The sequence below is a fragment of the Hippocampus comes genome, unplaced genomic scaffold (genome assembly GCF_001891065.2).
Source record: "Hippocampus comes isolate QL1 unplaced genomic scaffold, H_comes_QL1_v1.1 scaffold254, whole genome shotgun sequence".
Taxonomy (NCBI): domain Eukaryota; kingdom Metazoa; phylum Chordata; class Actinopteri; order Syngnathiformes; family Syngnathidae; genus Hippocampus; species Hippocampus comes.
In genome coordinates, this window is record NW_017805874.1 from 366,637 (window position 1) to 387,855 (window position 21,219).

Below are 21,219 nucleotides of genomic sequence, written 5' to 3' on the forward strand. Positions count from 1 at the left end.
CTGGATGGTGTTATGTGCTCATTTTTTTTTTTTTTTTGCCCCAAGCGAGATTCAAACCCCCGGCTCCCGTAAGCCAAACCGGTGCCTTACTAACTGAGCTATCCAGCCAGCCCGCCCCCCGAAAATAACTGTCATATGAGTAGGATGGAGTAAACCTTTCATTGAGAGCAATTAAAGACCGTTAAATTCCCATTGCAATAAGACCTTGTCTTTGCTCATAAAAATGAGAGCTGTTCGCGAGATAAAATTAAATGACTGTCCTAGGAAGCGAGGGAAGTCAGTGTTGATAAAAGTGACCAAAAAGATGACCAGAGTGCCTCATTGTTCCAGAAAAAAGGTTCAGGCCATACTATGCTCATTTGCACTGTCACGCTTTTCTCTTGAAATGTGCTTTACCAAACAAGAAACTTAGGTTCATGTGATGGCTTACGACTTTCTATAGCACAGAATACACTGCAATTGCCGTGTTATCAGACCAGTGCCCATATAACGCATGCTGTTATCTTCCTGTATTCTGTTGATCATTAACGAATTAATTTTCTTTTACAGATACACTCTCAATGATAGGAACCTTGGCCGCCTTTTGAATCGGCTCTCAAGCAAATACAACACAGAGCTGCAACTGTGGAAGGTTAGGAATATTCTGTGTGCAACCTAATGCACAATGTTTCTAATTGGTGATAACTACATGTGTCGTAAACATTGCTCTTGTTTGTCTTTCTCTTCAAAGTTCTTTCACATTGGTCTGTATCAAAGTGACAACCACTGTGATTCCAAAGACAACTTTTGCACATGGGGCAGCATCGGATCTAAACCCACCCGTTGGGGGTTTGTTCCCCAGCTCTCGAGTGAAAATGTCAAAATACCGTTTAGCAAGATATCAAGCCCCCAATTGTGATTACAGTGATCCCTCAATTATCACGGTTAATGGGGACCGGGACCGTGCCGCGATAAGTGAAAAACCGCGAAGGAGGGTTGGCTACCCCCCACTAGGAATTTTTGTGTCAGTGTAAATGGGTACCAGCATGTAAAATATGTAAAGAGTATTTATACTCTTTCCGGAATGACCACCCTGGCGCACCAAGTCACACAACTATCCTTGACACTCAACTTCAGCCTTCTTTGACTGTAAGGATGGAATGCCGGACCTATCTCTGTTGGCCACCCTGCCAGGCACCAGCGATGTACCTGAGAGAGTATCAAATCCTTTGCAGTCCACTGCTTCACCTGTGCAGATGAGATAGGTGGAGCATCCATCACTTCCATCTTGTGCACTTGGTCAGCCTCTTTGTCCTGCTTGAACTGCAGCCGCGGCAGTCTGCTGAGAGCATCTGCATTTACATGCTCCTTGTAGACAATCTTGCATTCATAGGCTCTCAAGAGAACAGCCCACCTCTGCACTCTCGGTGACCCCATCTGTGGCTCTGGTATCTTCTAATGGAAAAGAGATCAAGGGCTTGTGGTCAGTGCAAATGGTGAACGATCGACCGTAAACATACTTGTGGAATCGCTTGATCCCAAACATTATTGCCAAGGCCTCCTTGTCAAGCTGGGAGTAGTTCTTTTCTGCAGGTGTCAGCGTGCGTGACATGAACCCTAGAGGCTTTTCACAGCCATCCGTCTCTTGTACGTTGTGATGGCACTGCCCCTATGCCGTATGGGGATGCATCACACGATAATACTAAATCTGCATTTGCCATATAGAACCTTGGCCACATTTCGATTTCTGGAAAGCGGTTTCCTGTTATTTGCCCCAGGCCCATTTCACATCCTTTTATAACAAATAGTGTAAGGGACATGGCCAAATTAGACAAATATTTATTGTAATAATTCAATAAGCCCAAGTAGGCTTTTAATTCAGTCACTGATTCCGGAGATGGGGTCTCCTCTATGGCTGACCACCTTGCTTTCTACAGGATAAAAATTGTTGCCTCTCAGCTTCATTCCCACCTCACTTATAAGTCTCTACGAGCAACTCCAGTCTGGTTTCCGTCCCCATCACAGTACAGAAACAGTCCTCATAAAAATCACAAATGACCTTCTCATGGCAGCAGACTCTGGTTGAATATCCATCCTCATCCTCCTCGACCTGAGTGCAGCTTTCGACACCATCTCTCACCCCATCCTCCGTAATTACCCCTTGTGTTACAATTTCTACGATTTTCGTAACACATGGGTTACCCCATATGTTACAATTTCTACAATTTTTGTAGATTTTTGCGTATTGTCATCTTTAAATCAAAGACAAAGCATAAATTTGTGTGATATGAAATATTCCAATTCATGTTTTATTTATATAGATTTATATTTATGTTTTGGTCATAGCACAATACCGCTTTTATTGTCCATAGAGGGCAAAAATACAAAGAAAACAATAATAACTATATGTGTATGTATAGCACTGATGCCACTGAACAAAGTGAAATAAATATTCAGGAATAATACTTTTACAATTTCTGTAAAATTGTATGTTGCGTTGTATAAACTTATTCACATCGACTGCAGCACATGTTAAGCTTGAGGAAGTTATGGGTAAACCAAGATTTGATATCTGAGAGGCAGTGTGAGAGGGAGGACGGTGGGAGGGAGGCGTCGGGTTTGCTGCAGAGGTCGAGCTGGGTGTCATTTTCGAAGCAGTGAAAGTGTATACTAAAATTATGGAAAATATTGCCAGGAGGAGAAGGTAGGTAATGAAGAGGAGGGGTACCAGGAATGTGAAGTGAAGCAATTGAGTTGGATGAACTGAGAGTGGCCAGTGAGATAAGAGTGAAACCAGTGTAGGGGCGTGTGAGTGATGCCTATGGTGAAGGGTCTATTAACAGTGATAAAACAGATCTCATCTGTACCAAATCCACCTTATACAAAACCGACAGTTTTTCCTTCACAATTGATAGCTCCACTGTGTCTCCTTCCCTTCAGGTTAAAAGCCTGGATGTCATCCTCAATAGCTCACTATATTTCCACTCCCACATCAATAACATGACCCGGTCCTCATATTTCCACCTATGTAATATTAATCATCTCCGTCCCTTTCTAACCCCTCACACCACTGCTATCCTTGTCCACAGTCCCGTCACCTCCCGTATTGACTATTGCAATTCACTTCCATCACAAATTCCTCCATAAACTTCAACCTGTTCAGAATTCCTGAGCCCGGATCATCACGAGAACCCCCTCCTTTCATCACATCACCCCCATCCTCCGACAGCTCCACTGGCTCCCTGTCAAACTTAGAATCAACTTCAAAATATGGAAAAACAGGCAGGACAGCGACCCTCCAGGCCCAGAGCTGGACATGCCTGTTCTAAGATCACAGTACTTTGATTTGAGTAAAGGTTTGGGCTACCCTACCCACTTGTGGATGAGATGATGTCTTAAGTTTTGGTTGAATTCATACAAAATATAGTGGCCAGTGAATGAACAGACCCTATTTAAAATATGATACACCACATTTGCGGATTTGATTAGTATGATGCTCTGTGCTGTGTCTTGGCACTAAAATAAAAGACTACACTATTTTAACAAAAGCATTGTTTTTATCTATCTAGCTAGCTATCTAGATATCTAATTGAGGAGACATACCTTAAATATATTAGTTATAAGGCATCTTTGTGTAAACTTTGAGTATCATTGAAGTATCTTGAGGCCGGGCCGATTGTCTACTCTTTTGAAAATCAAAATATGTTCACCCTCATCTAATGTCACATTGTGCGTTGATCTTACAGATGGAGCACTTCTTCAGTCTGAATCCCAATGCTGGTGCTGGGGAGATGCCAAGGCAGCAGGCACTGGAGACTGTCAGAAATAACATTCAATGGATCCGGACGAATGAGAACGAGATCAGAGTGTGGCTAGAGAGCAATGTCTAATAACTATGTAACACACTTCAGGGAAGTCAACATATTTTCATTGTATGAAAATTTACTTCTTCAGAAAAATCCAGATTACTTCAGCAAATTTAGAATATGTAGTATGATATTGAATTTGCAGGAGCTTTCGCTATAGTTTTAAGAGGTGGCACAAAAACACACATTATCTTGCTTATCCAATCTCGTGTCCAGTCATGGACTTGTGCTTGGGGAGCACTGTTATTGCCCTTCCTTTTCGATTTAAACCAACATTTAGGCCCTGCAAAGTGAAGTCACAGATCTTTTTTTTCTAAATACATTTGGGTAATTGCTCAAAACGCTTCCACTGAGAACTATGTCATAGTGAAAATTGTGTCTATTTACTGTAACAGTTTTTCACCCTTTATTTTAATGCTAATTGCTGATTGTGGCCAACTGTGAAACCTGGGAAGTCTTGGACTTGTCTTGGTGTGGTAAGCAAGTAAGCCCTGGCTGCAGAGCGAGGAATGGTGGTGGACCTTAACATTTGATTCCATCCACATTCAAATTGCATGAGTCCAAATGACCCAAAACACGCTCCTAACATGGTTCTGGGGGAACGTTTTTTTACGGTTACAACCAAAACGTGCACACCCCATGAAAATCCAATGCATTCCTACAGGGAGGGCATTTTTTTTTTTTTTTACCCCATGAAAATCCAATGCATTCCTACAGGCAGGGCATTTTTTTTTTTTTTTTTACCCTAGGTAAGACTCTGAGTTACCCACATAGAGGCTGGAGGTATGTGGAGATAGGTCTTGTCAAGCTGCATCCAACGGTGTATAATTCATTCCAATGTGACACTCCTAGTCTGAGCCCTGACCCAAAAACCTGTCGGCGATTCTCAATGGCAGACAATCTGGGCGGATTCTCGAACCCTGTCTTCTATCAACTGACCCGAACCCAAACACTAACCTCAACCGCCCTCTGCTGGGAACATGTGGTACTGCACCCACCCCACTCATTTCTAGATGGTGAACATCTTTTGTTTTTTGAAGCCAATGGCCTGGACCGGCGGTGCCCAAGTCCAGTCCTCAAGGGCCACAATCCAGCCTGGCCCGGGTGTCTCCCTCCTCCAACACGCCTGATTCAAATGGTAAGTTCAACAGCAAGCTCTGAGAAACCTGATAACAATCCTCATTGTTTGAATCAGGTATGTCGGAAGAGGGAGACTTCTAAACCAGGCAGCAAAGGGGATTTTGAGGACCTGACTTGGGCACCCCTGGCCGAGACATTCGGAACCAACATCGACTCACCCATTTTCATTTTTCCGTGACTTCAAGAACCTCTGTTCGACCAGAGTGGATGGAAAAATAGCAGTTTAGACCACTTCATTCAAACAGATCACTCAAACATTTAGCTCCACTAACCCCAATATGGTGACTGCAGTCAGGTTCACTTTCATCAGTTCTCAGTGGCTAGGTTTACGCCCCTTTTTTGTGCCACCTATCGAGCAAGCTTCCTCCGTCAGCAGTCCGACTACCTCACTTCAGCTTCCATCCTAATGGCTCCGGTGGACAACTCTGTCATGCTGTGGGTGTCCTGCTCACACTTTTTTCCCATCTACCATGCTGTAGTTGATCCTTCTCTACTTTTTCCCATCGATCTGTTATGGCCGACGTCCACCTCAAGTGTGTGCTCCTATCTGAACACAAATTTCGGTCATGGTGCTGCATGTTCATCCATGCGACTCAGCTACGGAATGCTTTCTCCCCCTCTGCATCCACCAAGGCACCCTCTGGGAACTTTTTTTTCAGTTCCGGTTAAGGGCTCACAGTGTTTGAGAGTGGAGACAATCGTGTGATTTTTTTTTTTTCGTGATTTTTAAGCCTTATTTTACACACTTTTGCAATCATTCAAATTTGGTAGTGTTCACAACACTTTTCTTTGGTGTGTCAAATTGACTTTTTTTTCTTTTACAGGATCTTTTACTTTCATAATTTTTTTTTTTACCTGTGCGAGTTATGTGCAATTATATGATTCTCAGAAATTAATGTCATCAAATAAACGTAACACAGTCTGGCTATAATAAAATTGTTGCGTGTTGAGTATTAGCAGGATCTTTTTTTTTTCAAGGAAAACTGTGGTGTTTTATCATTGTCAGCTCATTTGGAAATAGAAGATCTAGAAATATCTTTAAAGGGATGTGTTGGAATTTCCGCGTCACTAATTAATTCTGCATTTTAAGTAGGACTCCTGATACTGTCTATTAAATGGAGCCTTCTTTTTCTTGAAAGTCGTAGGTTTCTTTTTTGTCACCTGGCTGAGCCTTTCCCCTCCCCAAAGGAACTTTCCAAAGATGTTTGTTTTTTACTCGTTTTGCTCGCTGCTGGGTTTCATTCTAGCGGTAACCTATCACGTGACCAAGAAGCGCCCCTTGACCTGCATCGAGAGTGTCATACTGTAGACCAGTGGTTCTTAACCTTGTTAGAGGTACCAAACCCAAACAGTCCATATGCACATTCACCGAACCCTTCATTAGTGAAAAATAATTTTTTTTTTTTACAAATTCAAGACATAAAAAAACACATTTATTAAAAACTGAAGAAATTAAACACAATTAATTGTAGTATGAAGTATATATTTTTTAAATTGTGTACAAAATGAACCAGCCAGTGATGGCCAAGCGGACATATCATAACCAATTGACATGTTGAGTTAGGTGTGTCTGAACCTCCACGGCAGAGGCTCTGTCGAACCCCGGAGACTGAATCACTGAACCCCTACGGTTCGATCGAACCCAGGTTAAGAACCACTGCTGTAGACGGATGTAACAGAGAATCCGGTAACATCTTTCAGATTCTAAAATGAATAAAACGGAAGAAATGTAAGTTATTTTTTCTTTATGTGCCAAATGACCCACGGACCGGTAGTGTTCTGCGGCCCGGGGGTCGGGGACCGTTGTTGTAAAGCATCAATTGTCACCATAAATTGCATTTATAGGACACCAGGTATGCCAATATGCTGAGCTACTCAAATGACAAAAATACACAAATGTGTGGTGATTTTAACATTGACATGTTAAATCCAAATGGACATACATGTAAAGCAACAGTCTGTTACGAGCGTGGTGGTGGAGGACCCCAAAAAGCAGGCAGGAGGGAGCAGCAGGGTGAACTTGACAAACTGTATTCACAAACCACTGAGAAAACTAAATCCAGAACAAAGAAAGTCCCGAAAACAACAAGAATCCAAAGTAACAAACAAAAACCCATGACAGACGCAAAAACAAGGTGAAAGCAATACAAACAAAGCCATGGCAGTGAGGCACAAACGCTAAACAACAGAATCACTGACAGCAACAATGACCCGACCCTGAGAGGCCGGGCCGGGAGTCCTTTTACCAGAAAACCTCATGACATGATGACCAACAGGTGTTCCACTGTAGGAGGAGAGCCCAACAGTGCCACCTGTTGGTCCCAAACAGATCAACCGTGACAGTCTTTTCCCAGTAATTATGAAACCCATTAGAGTAACAATTGATACTACCACATTCATAGATCACATATTTTTAAATAAAATTGACCACAGTCACCGAATTAAAAAAAAATAAAAAATCAGTTAATTATTATTCGCACTAGACCAGCTAAACACCGAGTTAAAATTGTGGTAAATTCAACTGAAATAGAAAGAGTGTATGAAAATTAATTTCTTGGAGTACTGTAATAATGGAAGGAAAATTATCTTCCAAGTCACATGATGAGGTCAAAAGTAAAATGTCAAAAATCATAAGGATCCTATATAAAACTAAGGATGTGCTGAATGGGAAGTCATTATTGTTAAAGGTTTTGCGAGGTGGTAATGTTGGACCCCAAAAGCAGGGAGGAGCAGGGTGGACTGAACAAAATGTATTTAACAAAAAATACAAACTAAGGCGGACACAAAGACAAACACAGTGACAAAACACAATGACCCGACCTGCAAAGGTCGGACAGGGACTCCTTTTAACAGAAACACTAACTAATGACACAATGACCAACAGGTGTGCCACCTACAGTGCCACCTGTTGGTCACAAACAGAACCACCCTAACAATTGTACACATTAGTTCATTATAGCTACCATTAACCCATTTAATCCCACCGGTCACATTTGTGAAGGACAACAATGATTTAATTTACAGGGCTCTAAAAATTTTACTGAGTAAGCTTTCAAAATAATTTCAGTATATATAGTTTGGATTAAATGTATGCATGTTTGATATAAATTATCACATGACCAAAGCTGTTTACTTCCTGGTTGCACCTTGAGGGGAAGATGGCTTCCTCAACTCCTTCCAAAAAAAGGTCAGTAAAGTATGTTCAAATAAATATAAAACAATGATTTTTTTGTACACATGATCTTTAGTTTGTATAGTAGTGATATATGCATTTGCAATTACTCAAGTATGTTTTATATCCTTGCAGCATGAGCAAACATTTGCGTGGTCACATTAGTGACCTGTGGGATAGCATAGCTAGGTGTACACATAGGTCTATACATACAAATTGCTAGCTGTGTCTAAATCTAATCTATTTTCTCGCTTTTACATTCACTTTGAGTGAAGTGCTTGATATTTTGGGTCTCAGTGATGGTCCAGACAAGGCATGCAACATTGCAGTTATCCGTCAAACTGAAAAAGATGCCATTTTCAGTGATTGTGATTGTGATGGATCTGATATGGACTATGAGGGGGAGATGGACCATTTGCCAGCACGGATATTGAATGCACATGCAGAACTTGTCGGCAGAGATGATGACAGCGACAATATTGATTATGACCTCCCCCTCCCACAAACTACCAGTGTTACCTTACCGTCCTTTGATCAAGGAGGATGTATGGCCTCTACAAGTAATGCCAATCAGCCTCATGCAGCGACCAAAGCTAAAACAGCCGAGAGGAACAGTTTTTGTCCTGATAGTCCTACCATCACAAGTGCCCCTTCTCAAACATCCTACACTGTTGAAGAACTGACATCCTCCAGCCACCATAACGTCCAAACAAAAGAATCGCAAAGATTTTGTTGCCGGCTGCAGGCCATGGCAAAAGAACCTGTAACGGTGTCTATTTGCCAGAGGACCGAAGAACCTCTGTCATCCAGCCTCCAAAGGGACAAGACAGAAAAACTGCCAAGGTCCTCTAGCCGACTGCAAGCCAAGGCTAAAGAACCTCCAAAGATCTTGCGAAGCCAGAATAGACCATTTGAAGAATCTCTAGCGACTTCTACCTGGCAGAGGGTTGAGTCAGAAGTTCCACTGACAGAGCCCGAGTTCGTTAAAAATAAAGACAGAGTGTTCAAACAATCAAAGAGACCGGCCACCCCCAGTCTTCCAAAACACATGATATACAGGGCAAATGCTGCAGAATGTGTCAAACAAAGCTGTCCCGATCCAATGACCATTTTCTTAATAATGTATCAACCCACTCTACGAGAGATCACCATTGAAATGTCCAATCTCTTCTCCATCCAGACCAAGGCCAGGCAACTGAATATGGGTATGGATGAGCTCCTCACATTCTATGGGATTCTTTTGGCATCTGTCTACAGCACTGTTCCACGAAGACACATGCACTGGTCAAGTGACACTGATGTACATAATCTATGCATTTCCAATGCAATGCGGAGAAATCGATTTGATGAAATAATGGCCTCAACACATTTTGTCGACAACACAAAGATCACTGAGGATCCATTTTTCAAGGTTAGGCCAATCTTCACTGAGCTGAACAAGTCTTACAAAGTCATGCCATATCCAGAATGTTTGTCAGTGGATAAGAGCATGACAGGATACTGTAGGCGTAATGGATGTAAGCAATTCATGAAAGGTAAACCAATCCGTTTTGGCTATAAGATATGGAGCCTTGCATCATCCAGTGGATACATGCATCATATGGAGCCATATGGAGTACGCCACATGCTCCCCTCCCAAAGACTAGCTTAGGCCAAGGGCCAAGTGTTGTTCTTGGTCTTGCAGAGCAGGGTGAGGTGCCTCCAGGTTTCAAATTCTACCATGACAACCTCTTTACTTCTCTATCACTCCTTGATGAGATGACAAAGAGGGGCTGTGGGAGCTGTGGCATGATGAGGGAAAACCAACTCTTTGATGTTCCCTTCAAACCAAAGAGTGAATTCATGAAGTTACATCGAGGAACCTCAGAAATTTTAATGCAAACAGAAAAGCTGTTGGTCCACTGGAAAGACAACAATGTTCTGACTACAGCCCCCTGTACAGGGGAGCAATATACTGAAACAGTGGTCAAGCGATGGAATAAAGAGCGACATGACTTTAACCAAGTCCATCAATCACAATGCATCAAACAGTATTATGAACACATGGGAGGTGTGGACCTTCGTGACCAACAGGTCTCGAGATACAGCATCACAATCAGGTCCAAGAAGTGGTGGTGGCCCATGTTTTCATGGTCACTCAGTTTTAGCCTGTGTTCACCTTCAGAGCTTTAAAGTGTGATTACAGCATATTATCCCACCGGTCACAATTGTGACCAATCATAAAACATACATTTTCACCTATGTGTCGATATTTTTTTAATGTTTATTACTGATTACTTCAAAGGGCTACCAATGACACCTGGTTTTGACTTTTAAATCTGTGTGATGGCTCATTTACAAACTGAGACAGAACCAGCAAAACTAACCTCAGGTTTTACATTTGATGCTCATCTGATAATAATTTTACATGTTTTATCCACAGTATATCCTGTATCATGTAATTATTATGCAGCATATCACATCTGACAAGACCCTACTTTTCACTGCGTTGATGTATTACATTATCGCTGCTCCTCTTACATTACCAAATGAATCGGTTACTTGAAAGAGTTCATCTTTTAATCTTTCATAAACTTCAACATAATTAATGACATGTAGAGAGGGTGGAGAAGTTGAATTTGAGTGGTTAGTATTTACCTTAGCCCAGCTGCAGCCGATCTCGGCAACCCCGCTATTGTTTACCTTGTTTCCTTCACCTACGGCGTCTGTCAGACTTGACATCAATCCAGTCCCGCTGGTCGTCCTGTCGCGTCTGCGTTGAAGAAAGTCGCTAGAACTAGTAAATTTGTACTGTCATCCAATGTCGATTAAGTCCACACGATTACAACGTTCAGCAGCGAAGGTAAGAGTACAGTTCAAAAGGAACCGCACGGTCATCATCACACACAGGCGTCCAAGCCCTCCAGCAGGGGCCTGAAGCTCCAGCTCCATTCTCTCACACACACACACACACACACACACACACACACACACACACACACACACACACACACACACACACACACACACAAACCAAGGGTGGGGCTGAAGAAGCAAAATAGAGCGGACCTAACAGTTTTGTCAGCTTTTGGGCACTTCTGTCAGCCTTTCCTCTGATTTCCACCCCCAAACAAATGGTGAATGTAAACAAGGCAATCAGGTTTTCGAGACAGGATTGTACTGCTTGTGTGTCGACACTATGACAACAGGTACTTGGGCCAAAAGGATAGATTAAAGGTGCTCTCTAATTTAAACAGTAAACACAATGCAAAGAAACACTGATAGTGATTTATTCTATGCCATTTTTATATATTTATGCACTGAATTGTACACATGCACTGAATTGAAAAATTGTGACACTGAAGAGGTCATCTCACTGGGCCAGATGTTGTTGAGAAGTTGTCATAGGAACCTGACTATTGATGGTGATTCTTTGTCTGGTTTGACACTGGATCATTCCGAGAATGGCTCTTCGGAATCTACATGAAAAAGGTCAAGTTAACCTCCTTGTTGTAACACCTTTTTGAAAAAGAAAAAATGAGACTGGTGGAGAAAAGACAAAGAAACACCTACTTTTTGTTCGCAATTACATAAATGCAGGGGTTGTAAAAAGTGGAGGACTTCGCAAAGAGAGGGGCGATGATAGCCATGGGTGCAGGGATTGTTCTGGGATCACCAAAGGATGCCCAGAGACACACGATGGAGTATGGAGACCAGGCCACAAGAAACATTAGGATCATCACAATGGACATCTGTAAGCCAAAAGCAACAACACAATTTAGACCCATTTGAAAGTAATGCCTTTATTGTTTGTGCCATTTAACGACTGAATCGGCTGTACAAGATTTAGCTGATATGGAAAGTGTTAATTAAGTGCTAAATATGAATGAATACTTAAACACTATTTTGTACCAACAAACTGCACTGTTATTATAAACTATTACAATTACACTGAGTAGATTTGGAGAAGAGAAAGAAGTGAAGTCCTGCTCTACCTTTGTTACATCCATCTGATCCGACCAGTCAATATTAATGTTATCCAGAGAGTTGCTTGCTTTGTATCTGTTCACTGTGACAGACACATTGTAGTAGCAGTAAAACATGATGGACAGAGGGACGACAAAGTTGACAGCAATCACCATCATAGTGTAAGAAATGAAGGATCTGCGAAAGTAAAACAACATGTGTAAGTATCTGCTTCTGTTTTACTAAAAGAAAGAGTTGCCAAGTGTAGCCATGTATAAAATCCTCCCAGTACAGTGCATAAAATCAGTTAACCGGAAATCTGCAATATCGGGACTGAATGACTACAGGCTTGTTTCTCTGACATCCGAGGACATTAAGTTCTTTTAATGCAGGGGTGTCAAAGTCAAATGGACGGAGGGCCAGATGAAAATTTTTGCTGCAAGCCGAGGGCCGGACTGATCGAATGTTCATTGAAAATTTTAAAAATGGCCACATATTGTTTATTGAACCAAATTTAATTGACTGAAAACCTAACAAATACATTCCAATACGGTCAGATAAATAAAGCAACATTTTTTTATGGCTATGTCAGTAAACTTTAATTTTCAACAGGCACAAAAAAATTTCCTTTGTATAAAAATACCCATAACATGAATGAAAGAAGCCGATATTATTCAAGGCACTATCACTAGTCCATATTTTCTCTTTTAGAAAAAGTAGGCTAAATTTACTTAAAAGAAAAACAAATAATAGTGCAGTAATTTTCGATCATTTACTCGAATAAAATATTTTTAAAACATAATTGGATTGAAATACAATAAAATAAAGTGCAAAAATGTATAAACCAAAAACAACACTTTCTTCAAGAAGTAACAAGCAGCGAAAGCAAATATTGTACTTTAATTTTTAAACTTGAACTGAGTAAAAACTCTGAATATGTGATTTCACAGGATATTATAAGTAATATTCACTTCTTTGAGGCTGAGGCTCATACTCGGTGGTGTCTTAACTTTTCTACAAGTTCATCAATATTTGGGGTCAGGCTCTGAGCTGAGCAAATCGTCAAAATTGAGTGAGGGTGTTCAGCAGTAAATCGACTTCTGTGTGATGTTTTGTTCAGCTTCATCAAAGAAAATAGTTGTTCACACACGTATGTGCTGCCAAACTTTCGACAACGTTTCAGCAGCCTGGATGCGCAGCGGGACCACTGTGTCGGGGAGGAAACCGTCAAACTGCGCAGCACGCACTGCCGTATCTTTACAGAAACACTGCAATTGTGTTTCTGCTAATGCTCACGTTTAAAAAGAGTTGCTTTTTTCGGGGTAAACTTCGTCACAAACTTTAAGTATACCGTTTTTAATGAAATCCCCCTTCCCCCTCCATGTCCATGTTCTTGTTTGCATGTTTCGTTTCATGATGTCGTCTCAGATTACACTATTTCAATCGCGCCACACTTTCTCCACACAGAAGACACACAGGTTTTCCAGCTACGTCCATGAACATGTTCTTCGACTCTCACCTTGTTTGAAACCCCCGGTTCTCAGTGTCCACCTTCCGTTTTGCCATTTTTGATGGGTATCTGAAAGCTAATGTCACTGTTATGGGAACGACTGCTAGACTAATAAATATTTAAATAAAGCGGCCGACTGCTTGGCGCGTCACCGTTGCATTGTGGGAAATGTAGTTTTGGTGCGTGTAAAAGATCTGCGTGCTCTCGGCTTGCTGCGGTCCGCGGGCCGGTTCTGGATTATACATATGTGTTTTAATGCCTTGCGTTGGACCACTTGAAGAGCTTCCGAGGACCCCTGATGGACCTTGGGCTTTGCCAACTAAGCAGATAGGTCAATGCATGATACCAACCTGATGTATCTCAAAAATAAAAGCATGCAAAAGAAGTATGTTGCATTTATTTTAATTAAATGCATCCGCATGTCCTCGTGGAGGCGGAAACGTGATGCAGTTATATCACAAAAAAAATTTCAGCCCATGTTAAAAAGGAAAAATAAAGGATGATACTTGACACAAATTTCAATAACGGAGTGCACACAAATGAATTGGAGGCTTGAGTAGCTGAGTTGAAAATAAAGTAGGGCCATTTGAAAACATGCACCTCTCCTGATGCACTATAACAAGGAAGGTGAAAGACATTGCTGGAAATATTGAACTTCAGCTGAAGTACAGAATTGTCACCTTGCCCCTCAAACCATAGCAGGATGCCCCTGAAGCATACCTGTAAACAGGACCAGGTCATGTGGGGGCCCGAAGCCAAATAATGCCAAAGGGCCCATATTTTTGGCGTGCCATTTTATCACATTGTACTGTGCGACACATAGACCCTGTCATGGTTTTGCTCTATCTGTTTTTTTGTTTGAGCACCAGTGGAGGACATACCTCTTCAGTGGTGCACCTGTGTCTTGCTTCCAATCAAGAACAGTCATGTATTTTTGGACTGACAAGGTGCCACGTCTCTGTCTGATTATTGACCTTGCTTGCTGTACTGCCTCAAGTGATATTTTCTGGAACTTCTTGCTCATGTTCAAAGTCGTTCTTGTCCATTTTGATTCCTGTTTAAAAAGTATTTTTGTTAGAGAGGTATTTGCTGATTTTGAGGAAGCTTTTTTGGACTCTTGCTACTTTGTTTTGTGTATTTTCGGATCTCGCTGTTATCTTGCGTTTTGCAGGCGCTTTCTATTTGTCTTTCGTTTCCCTGGCTCTTTGTTGCCAGCGGTTTCTGTTTGTACTTTGTCGGTCATTCGTTTGTCCTTAAATAAATATTCTTGTTGCAGATTTTATCTGTGTCTACGTTTGTGCGATCCCGTTACCATTCAGTTCGTTCATTAAATGTGTCAGAATACTCCGACCATGCATCCCATAGACCCAGATAAAATCAGGACAGCTCTGGCCAGCCAATGACAAGTGGTGGGACAGTAGGGGAAAGCATTAGCACAACTCTATGATGCGGTTGCCCTGCTGGCTCACCGGTTTGAGGAATTGGGTTCACATGCGGAGCAGTTGGGCACCCGAAGGACGACCCATTTGGATTCTCTAACTGCCGCTGTTGGAGTACATTTTCCTCCAACAGTTTTTTTGTGAACCTAACTTACCCCATTCGTCACGCTATGGTAGTGAGCCTGGACTTTGTGGGCAATTCAGCCACAGTGCACACTAGTTTTCAACCACTAACCATACATCTACGCTCAGAATAGTGCCAAGGTTGCTTTCATTATGAGCCTGTTGACTGGTCAAGCTGCGTCTTAGGCACTTGCAGTGACCAACGCACGTCCCGAACTCTGGTCTTCCTTCGCTGAATTTATTTCTGAATTACGTCAGGTATTCCACCACCCAGTTCATGGAAGAGAGGCCGTAGGATGACTATTAGACTGTGTTCAGGGTAGGCAAAGGTTAGCTGACTACTCCTTTGCGTTTCACATCCTGGCCGCCGAAAGCGGATTTGATGACTGTGTGTTACGTAGTATCGTCTGATGTAGGCTTAGCACTGCCCTGAAGGATGAGCTGGCAATCCGGGACCAATCTACTAACCTGGAGATCCTTATTGGGCCGGGAACACGGATGTGAATAGTCCCGAACACCCTCCAAGACCTTCGTGTCCGCCAAAGGACCCTGACAAGACCCGATCCACCAACGGCTCTACTCCTGAGGCAGCTGACACACACACCAATGAACCTATGCAGCTCGGTGGCTGGCGACTTCACCCCGAGGAGAGGAGGCGACATTCCCAGATCAGAGTTGCTTTTATTGTGGTCAACTGGGTCATCAGGTGACTACTTGTCCGATTAGACCATCATGATCACCCCATAAGTCTACTCGGCTGGGTCACCGCAAATCGAACAACAATGGAAATACATCAGGTGCTGAAGAGACACCTAATATCAGTCCAGGTTCTCCTCCATTCTGTCAGGTGTCGATCAAAGCTACGAAGGTGAAGACACTCGAATTAGCTGAAGAGGCGTCTATCTCTGTGAAGAAAGTAAAGATTATGGCTCATATTGACTCTGGTACTGATGAATGTTTTCTTGACCCATGTGTTATTGAAACCTGAGCATGCCCATTGAAAAGAACTTACGGAATAGAGTCACAGACGTTGACAAGTGTCTCCTGGCTGAGGTCAAATTTATTACTTGTCCCCTTCAGCAAAGACTTTCAGGGAATCACGTAGAACAAAGGAGATTTTTTTGTCCTTCCGGCTCATGTGCTAGGACTACTGGTTGAAGATCCAGAAGCCGGGCATTTTTCTTTCTTGAAAAAAGGTAAGACATTGAGGCCATGTGTGTATTATCGGGGGCTAAATGATATAACCATCAAGAATAAATACCCACTTCCCCAATTCGGCTTGCCCTTTGCACCTTTAAAATCTGCTGCCTTGTTCTCAAAACTAGACCTGTGCAGTGCGTACCATTTAATTCGTATTGGGAAAGGTGATGAATAGAAGATGGCATTCTAGACTCCTGTTGGTCACTTTGAATATTTGGTAATGTCCTTTGGGTTGACTAAAGCTGCAGCCATTTTCCAGAGCTGCATTAATAACTGAATTGTTAAATGATATGCTCAACGTTTTTTGTTTTGTTAACCTGGTTGACATTTTAATTTTCTCCAGAAACATGCAAGAACACCGTCAACATGTCAGGAAAATACTTCAAAGATTACTCTGGCAGTGGTAGAATGGCCTACACCATCAACCAGGAAACAATTGCAATGATTTTTGTGTTTTGCTAATTTCTATCGAGGGTTTATGAGAAATTATAGCCAAAAGGCAGCATCCTTAACTAAGTTAACCTGTAGCAAAACCACATTTAAGTGGACAGATAATACTGACATCGCCTTTAAGGAATATAAGAGATTATTCAGTAGCCCACCGCAACAATCTCATACGAACCCTGATTTATTGTTTGTGGTGGAGGTTGACGCTTCGGATTCAGGAGTGGGGGCGATACTATCCCAGCGATCTCCAGTCGACCAGAGACTCCGCCCCTTCGTCTTTTCGCCCCTTTTCACACACCTGCCTAGGCTATGACGTGGGAAACCGTGAATTTCTGGCCATAGTCCTGGCGCTCCAGGAATGGTGTCACTAGCTAGAGGGAGCCAAGGAACCCTTCACGGTATTCATGGACCAAAAGAACCTGGCATACATTCACTCAGCCAAACGGTTGAACTCATGACAGGCACGATGGGCTCTGCTGTTTACCCGCTTTAACTTTATTCTCACCTCTTGCAAAGGTTCACATAACCAGAAGCCAGACGCTCTCTCTCAGTCCAACAATCCTGCTATGGACGAAGCCAGATCTGAGGCCATCCTCCCTGGCCAGTGCATAGTGGGTATGCTATGATGGGAGGTCGAGCAATGGATCATAGAGGCGCTAAGAAACACACCAGTTACTGAGGGATGTCCTGATGATTCTCTGTTCATGCCTAGAGAATTTTGGTCAGAGGTGTTAGAGTAGGGGCACGCATCTGTAGTCACATGCCATCTGGTAATCAACCAAACTCTAGCAGTAATTAATCAACGTTTCTGGTACCCAGACTTGAAGGCCATCACAGACTTTATTGGGGCCTGCTCGGCCTGTGGCGAATTGTCGCGCTGACCTCCGGCCACGTTGCTTCGGGCATTGGCTGGACCGTCTCGTCCCTGGTCACATATTTCACTTGACACCTTCTAAGTTTGCTTATTTCCTGGCCCTGCCCAAGCTCCCTTCTTTTCTGGAAACCACTAAGTTGCCCATCCATCAAGTATTCTGACTCTATGGCCTGCCTCTCGCTATTGCCTCAGATCGTGGATCTTAGTTCATGTCTCAAGTATGGAAGAAGTTCACCCCCAAGGAGCCACGGCGAGCCTATCATCGGGGTATCATCTCCAGACCAAATGGACAAAGTGAAAGAGCGAAGCAGTACCTGGAGACGGCCATCCGCTGTGTCTGCCTACATCGACCTGCATCTTGGGCCAACCAGTCGCCATGTGTTGAATATGAGAATAAGAATAATAAGAATAAGATATCCTTTATTTGTCCCACACTGGGGAAATTTACAGCCTTCAGCAGCAAGATTGTGGTTAGAAAGAAGAGAAAAAAAAACAGTTCAATTAAGTGCAATATAAATACAAATATGGATAAGGTCATTAAGTTCAATTAAGTGCAATATAAATACAATAGTCACAGTACTATTCACATTTGTTGTCATATCATTTAAATAATTTTATGATATATTTATTTATTCATTTTTTATTCAGCAGCCTGACAGCAGTCGGTAGGAACGAGCGGCGGTATCTCTCCGTCTTGCAACGCGGGTGTAACAGTCTCTGACTGAAGGAGCTACCGAGTGCTGTCAGGGCTGGCTGGAGGGGGTGGGAGGGACTGTCCAACATAGCTTTTAGCTTAGCTAGCATCCTGCTGTTGCCCACCTCCTCCAGAGTGTCGAGGGAGCAGCCCAGGACAGAACCAGCCTTCCTGACTAGTCGCTCTAATCTCTTCCTATCCCGGGCCGAGATGCTGCCTGACCAGCAGACAATGCCATAATGGATGGCCGAGGCCACCACCGAGTTATAGAAAGTCTTAAGGAGTGACCCCTGAACCCCAAAAGACCTCAGTTTCCTGAGTAGGAAAAGTCTGCTCTGACCTTTCCTGATCAGGGTGTCCGTGTTAGTCGACCAGTCCAGTTTGTTGTTGAGAAGAACACCCAGGTACTTGTAGGAGGTCACCCTCTCTATGTCCATACCCTGGATGTTCATCAGTGCTGGTGAGGACTATTGCCTGCAGAAATCCACAACCAACTCCTTAGTTTTCCTAGGGTTGATCTGGAGTTGATTCTGCTGGCACCAGTCCACAAAGTCCTTCGTCAGTCGCTTGTACTCCCGATCGTCCCCCTCTGTAATGAGGCCAACAATCGCAGAGTCATCGGAGAACTTCTGAAGGTGGCAGTTTGGAGTGGCATGTCTGAAGTCCGAGGTGTAGAGGATGAACAGGAATGGAGCCAGAACAGTCCCCTGCGGCGCTCCCATACTGCAGAGAAGCCTGTCCGACTCACAGCTCTGCACCCTTACGTACTGCTTATATGCCTTCAACACCCTGGTTTCATCTGCCTCAGGTTGATCCCCATTTATGGCAGCATACGGCTATCAACCCCCTTTGTTTCCCTCTCAGGAAGGTCACGTGGACATCCCTTCCATAGAGCACCATCTTAAGCGGGCCTATCATGCCTGGAGGGAGACCAGAGCGGCCCTGTTACGCATCGGTAAACCCAAATGGCAGATTGCAGATCGCTGTCGCCGCCCTGCATCCAACCAGCATCAGGGACAGAAAATATGGCTCTCCTCATGGGATTTGCATTGGCTGTGAACTCTTGGAAATTGGGACCCAGATTCATTGGGGCTTTCAAGGCGGAGGAGGTCGTGAACCCAGTCACTGTCAAGCTTCGCTTACCTCCGACTCTCAAGGTTCATCCAGTCTTCCACGTATCTTTCTTCAAGCCGAGGGAGTCGAGCCCTCTGGCGCCACTGCCTACCCTTCCATCTTCTCCTTGTATTGTGGACAGAGACTCGGTGTACATTGTCAGCGGCAGGGGTAAGCAGTGCTTAGTTGACTCGGAAGGATACGGTCCAGAAGAGCATCAGTGGGTACTGTCATGGTTTTGCTGTCTATGTTTTTTTTTGTTTTAGCTATAGCCAGAGAGGAGAGCATGCCTCTTCAGCGGCACAACTATGTCTTGTTTCCAATCAAGCCTAGTATTTAGTATTTCGTCTCTGTCAGATTATTGACCTTGCTGGCGGTTGTAACCCGGGTTATGGCATGAAACAATGGGAGAGTAGACATGACTAATTGAAGGATCATATGTTTCATTCAGAAGTTGGAAAAACTATCTACGTTGACCGAAAGTGTGACATTATTAAAATTTGTCTTTTATTGAAAGAGAAAAAAGCAGAACTGAGTGTATCCCGTGGCATTAGCGAATCAGGGCATAGAATACTGCTGGGGTGTCAGCAAAGGAGAGGTGTCATTTTTCACATTCATGACATCAAGGACTTGCTGCGTGATCTATCTCGTTCTTTTTTGACGTGAGTTATTCAGCTGTGCTAAAAAGGTGTTTCAGGAGAGAGAAAGAGAGAGAGAGAGAAAGAGAGAGAGAGAGAGTTCGACAGTGAGTGTGCTCAGAGGCTTGAACATTATGTGCGTTGAGTTCAAAACCACTTGTTGGTAAAATTAAGTCACTTTCTTTAGACGTCGAGCATCGTCCCTAGCTAACGTAGCTGTTAGCTTCCTAACATCTGGGAGGCGGATGTTATCGGCGCTTCGTTTGACGTTCTTCCGGTCAGTGTACATGGATGTGTATAATGTCTCACAATATGTGGGATTTAATTAACCTAATGTAGCGCCCTCAGGATGCGGCATGAATGACGACACAAAGTCCAGACAAAAATACAGGGTTTATTCCTGGCAACCCGTGAGAACTGGTCCCACGAACATGAAACATACAAACAAGTGGCATTACGTACCAAATAAAGACAAAACTACGAAGACAATTGATTTAACATAAATACACACAAACCTCGTGGGCTCACACCCATAAGGCCGAAATCCTGCCCGTCGTCGACTTGCCTCATACGGTAGGTTCTCGGCACTCTCGTCTTCTTACAAAATGGCTACATTGAACTTCCAAAAACGTGTCTTTTAACGTGCTCCAATAACGTGCAACGGCAACTAGGGTCGGGTGGACCTTTATCCGCGATAAATGGTTCCGGCCAACAATCGCCACTAGATGGCATCAGAACACCAATAACGAAACTGCTTAATGGAACATATTGGCAGTAACACTCCCACCAATCAATTGTCTTACTAAGTTATCAACTCTTTGAAATTTCTTTGAACTTCGATTACTAATTATAATGTATTTTAATGGCAGCGAGTGATGTCAAAGCCTTCATTCTGCTTCTAAAAGAGTCACCGTCTTTTGAATAGGTCTTTCCAAGTAAATAGGTTTGCTTTTGGGTTTTCCACTGCCGTCCAAAGTTGAATCACTCACAAGTAGTTTCACTTTCCTAACTCTTCCATCGTGTCCAGGATATACTTCAATGGTCTTTAGTGGTGCGGATTAAAAGGAAGAGTTGAAAAA

General features: G+C 43.0%; 2 protein-coding genes across 5 annotated transcripts in view; one reads left to right on the forward strand and one right to left on the reverse strand.

The window, feature by feature from the left end:
* enpep (glutamyl aminopeptidase) overlaps window positions 1-3,928 on the forward strand; it is a 56,196-nt gene extending 52,268 nt beyond the window's left edge. The window contains exons 19-20 of the mRNA XM_019888810.1: window positions 550-631; window positions 3,726-3,928. Of these exons, the coding sequence (XP_019744369.1) occupies window positions 550-631; window positions 3,726-3,869 (226 nt within the window). The 3' untranslated portion in view covers window positions 3,870-3,928. The remainder of the gene's footprint in view (window positions 1-549; window positions 632-3,725) is intronic.
* Window positions 3,929-11,426: 7,498 nt separating this feature from the next.
* The window catches only part of rrh (retinal pigment epithelium-derived rhodopsin homolog), a 35,716-nt gene continuing 25,923 nt past the window's right edge, over window positions 11,427-21,219 (reverse strand). For all 4 annotated transcript variants that reach the window (XM_019888818.1, XM_019888821.1, XM_019888820.1 and 1 more), the window contains exons 5-7: window positions 12,132-12,300; window positions 11,710-11,888; window positions 11,427-11,615 (exon numbers count right to left, since the gene is read on the reverse strand). In XM_019888818.1, coding sequence (XP_019744377.1) covers window positions 11,510-11,615; window positions 11,710-11,888; window positions 12,132-12,300 — 454 coding nt within the window. In that variant the 3' untranslated portion in view covers window positions 11,427-11,509. The remainder of the gene's footprint in view (window positions 11,616-11,709; window positions 11,889-12,131; window positions 12,301-21,219) is intronic.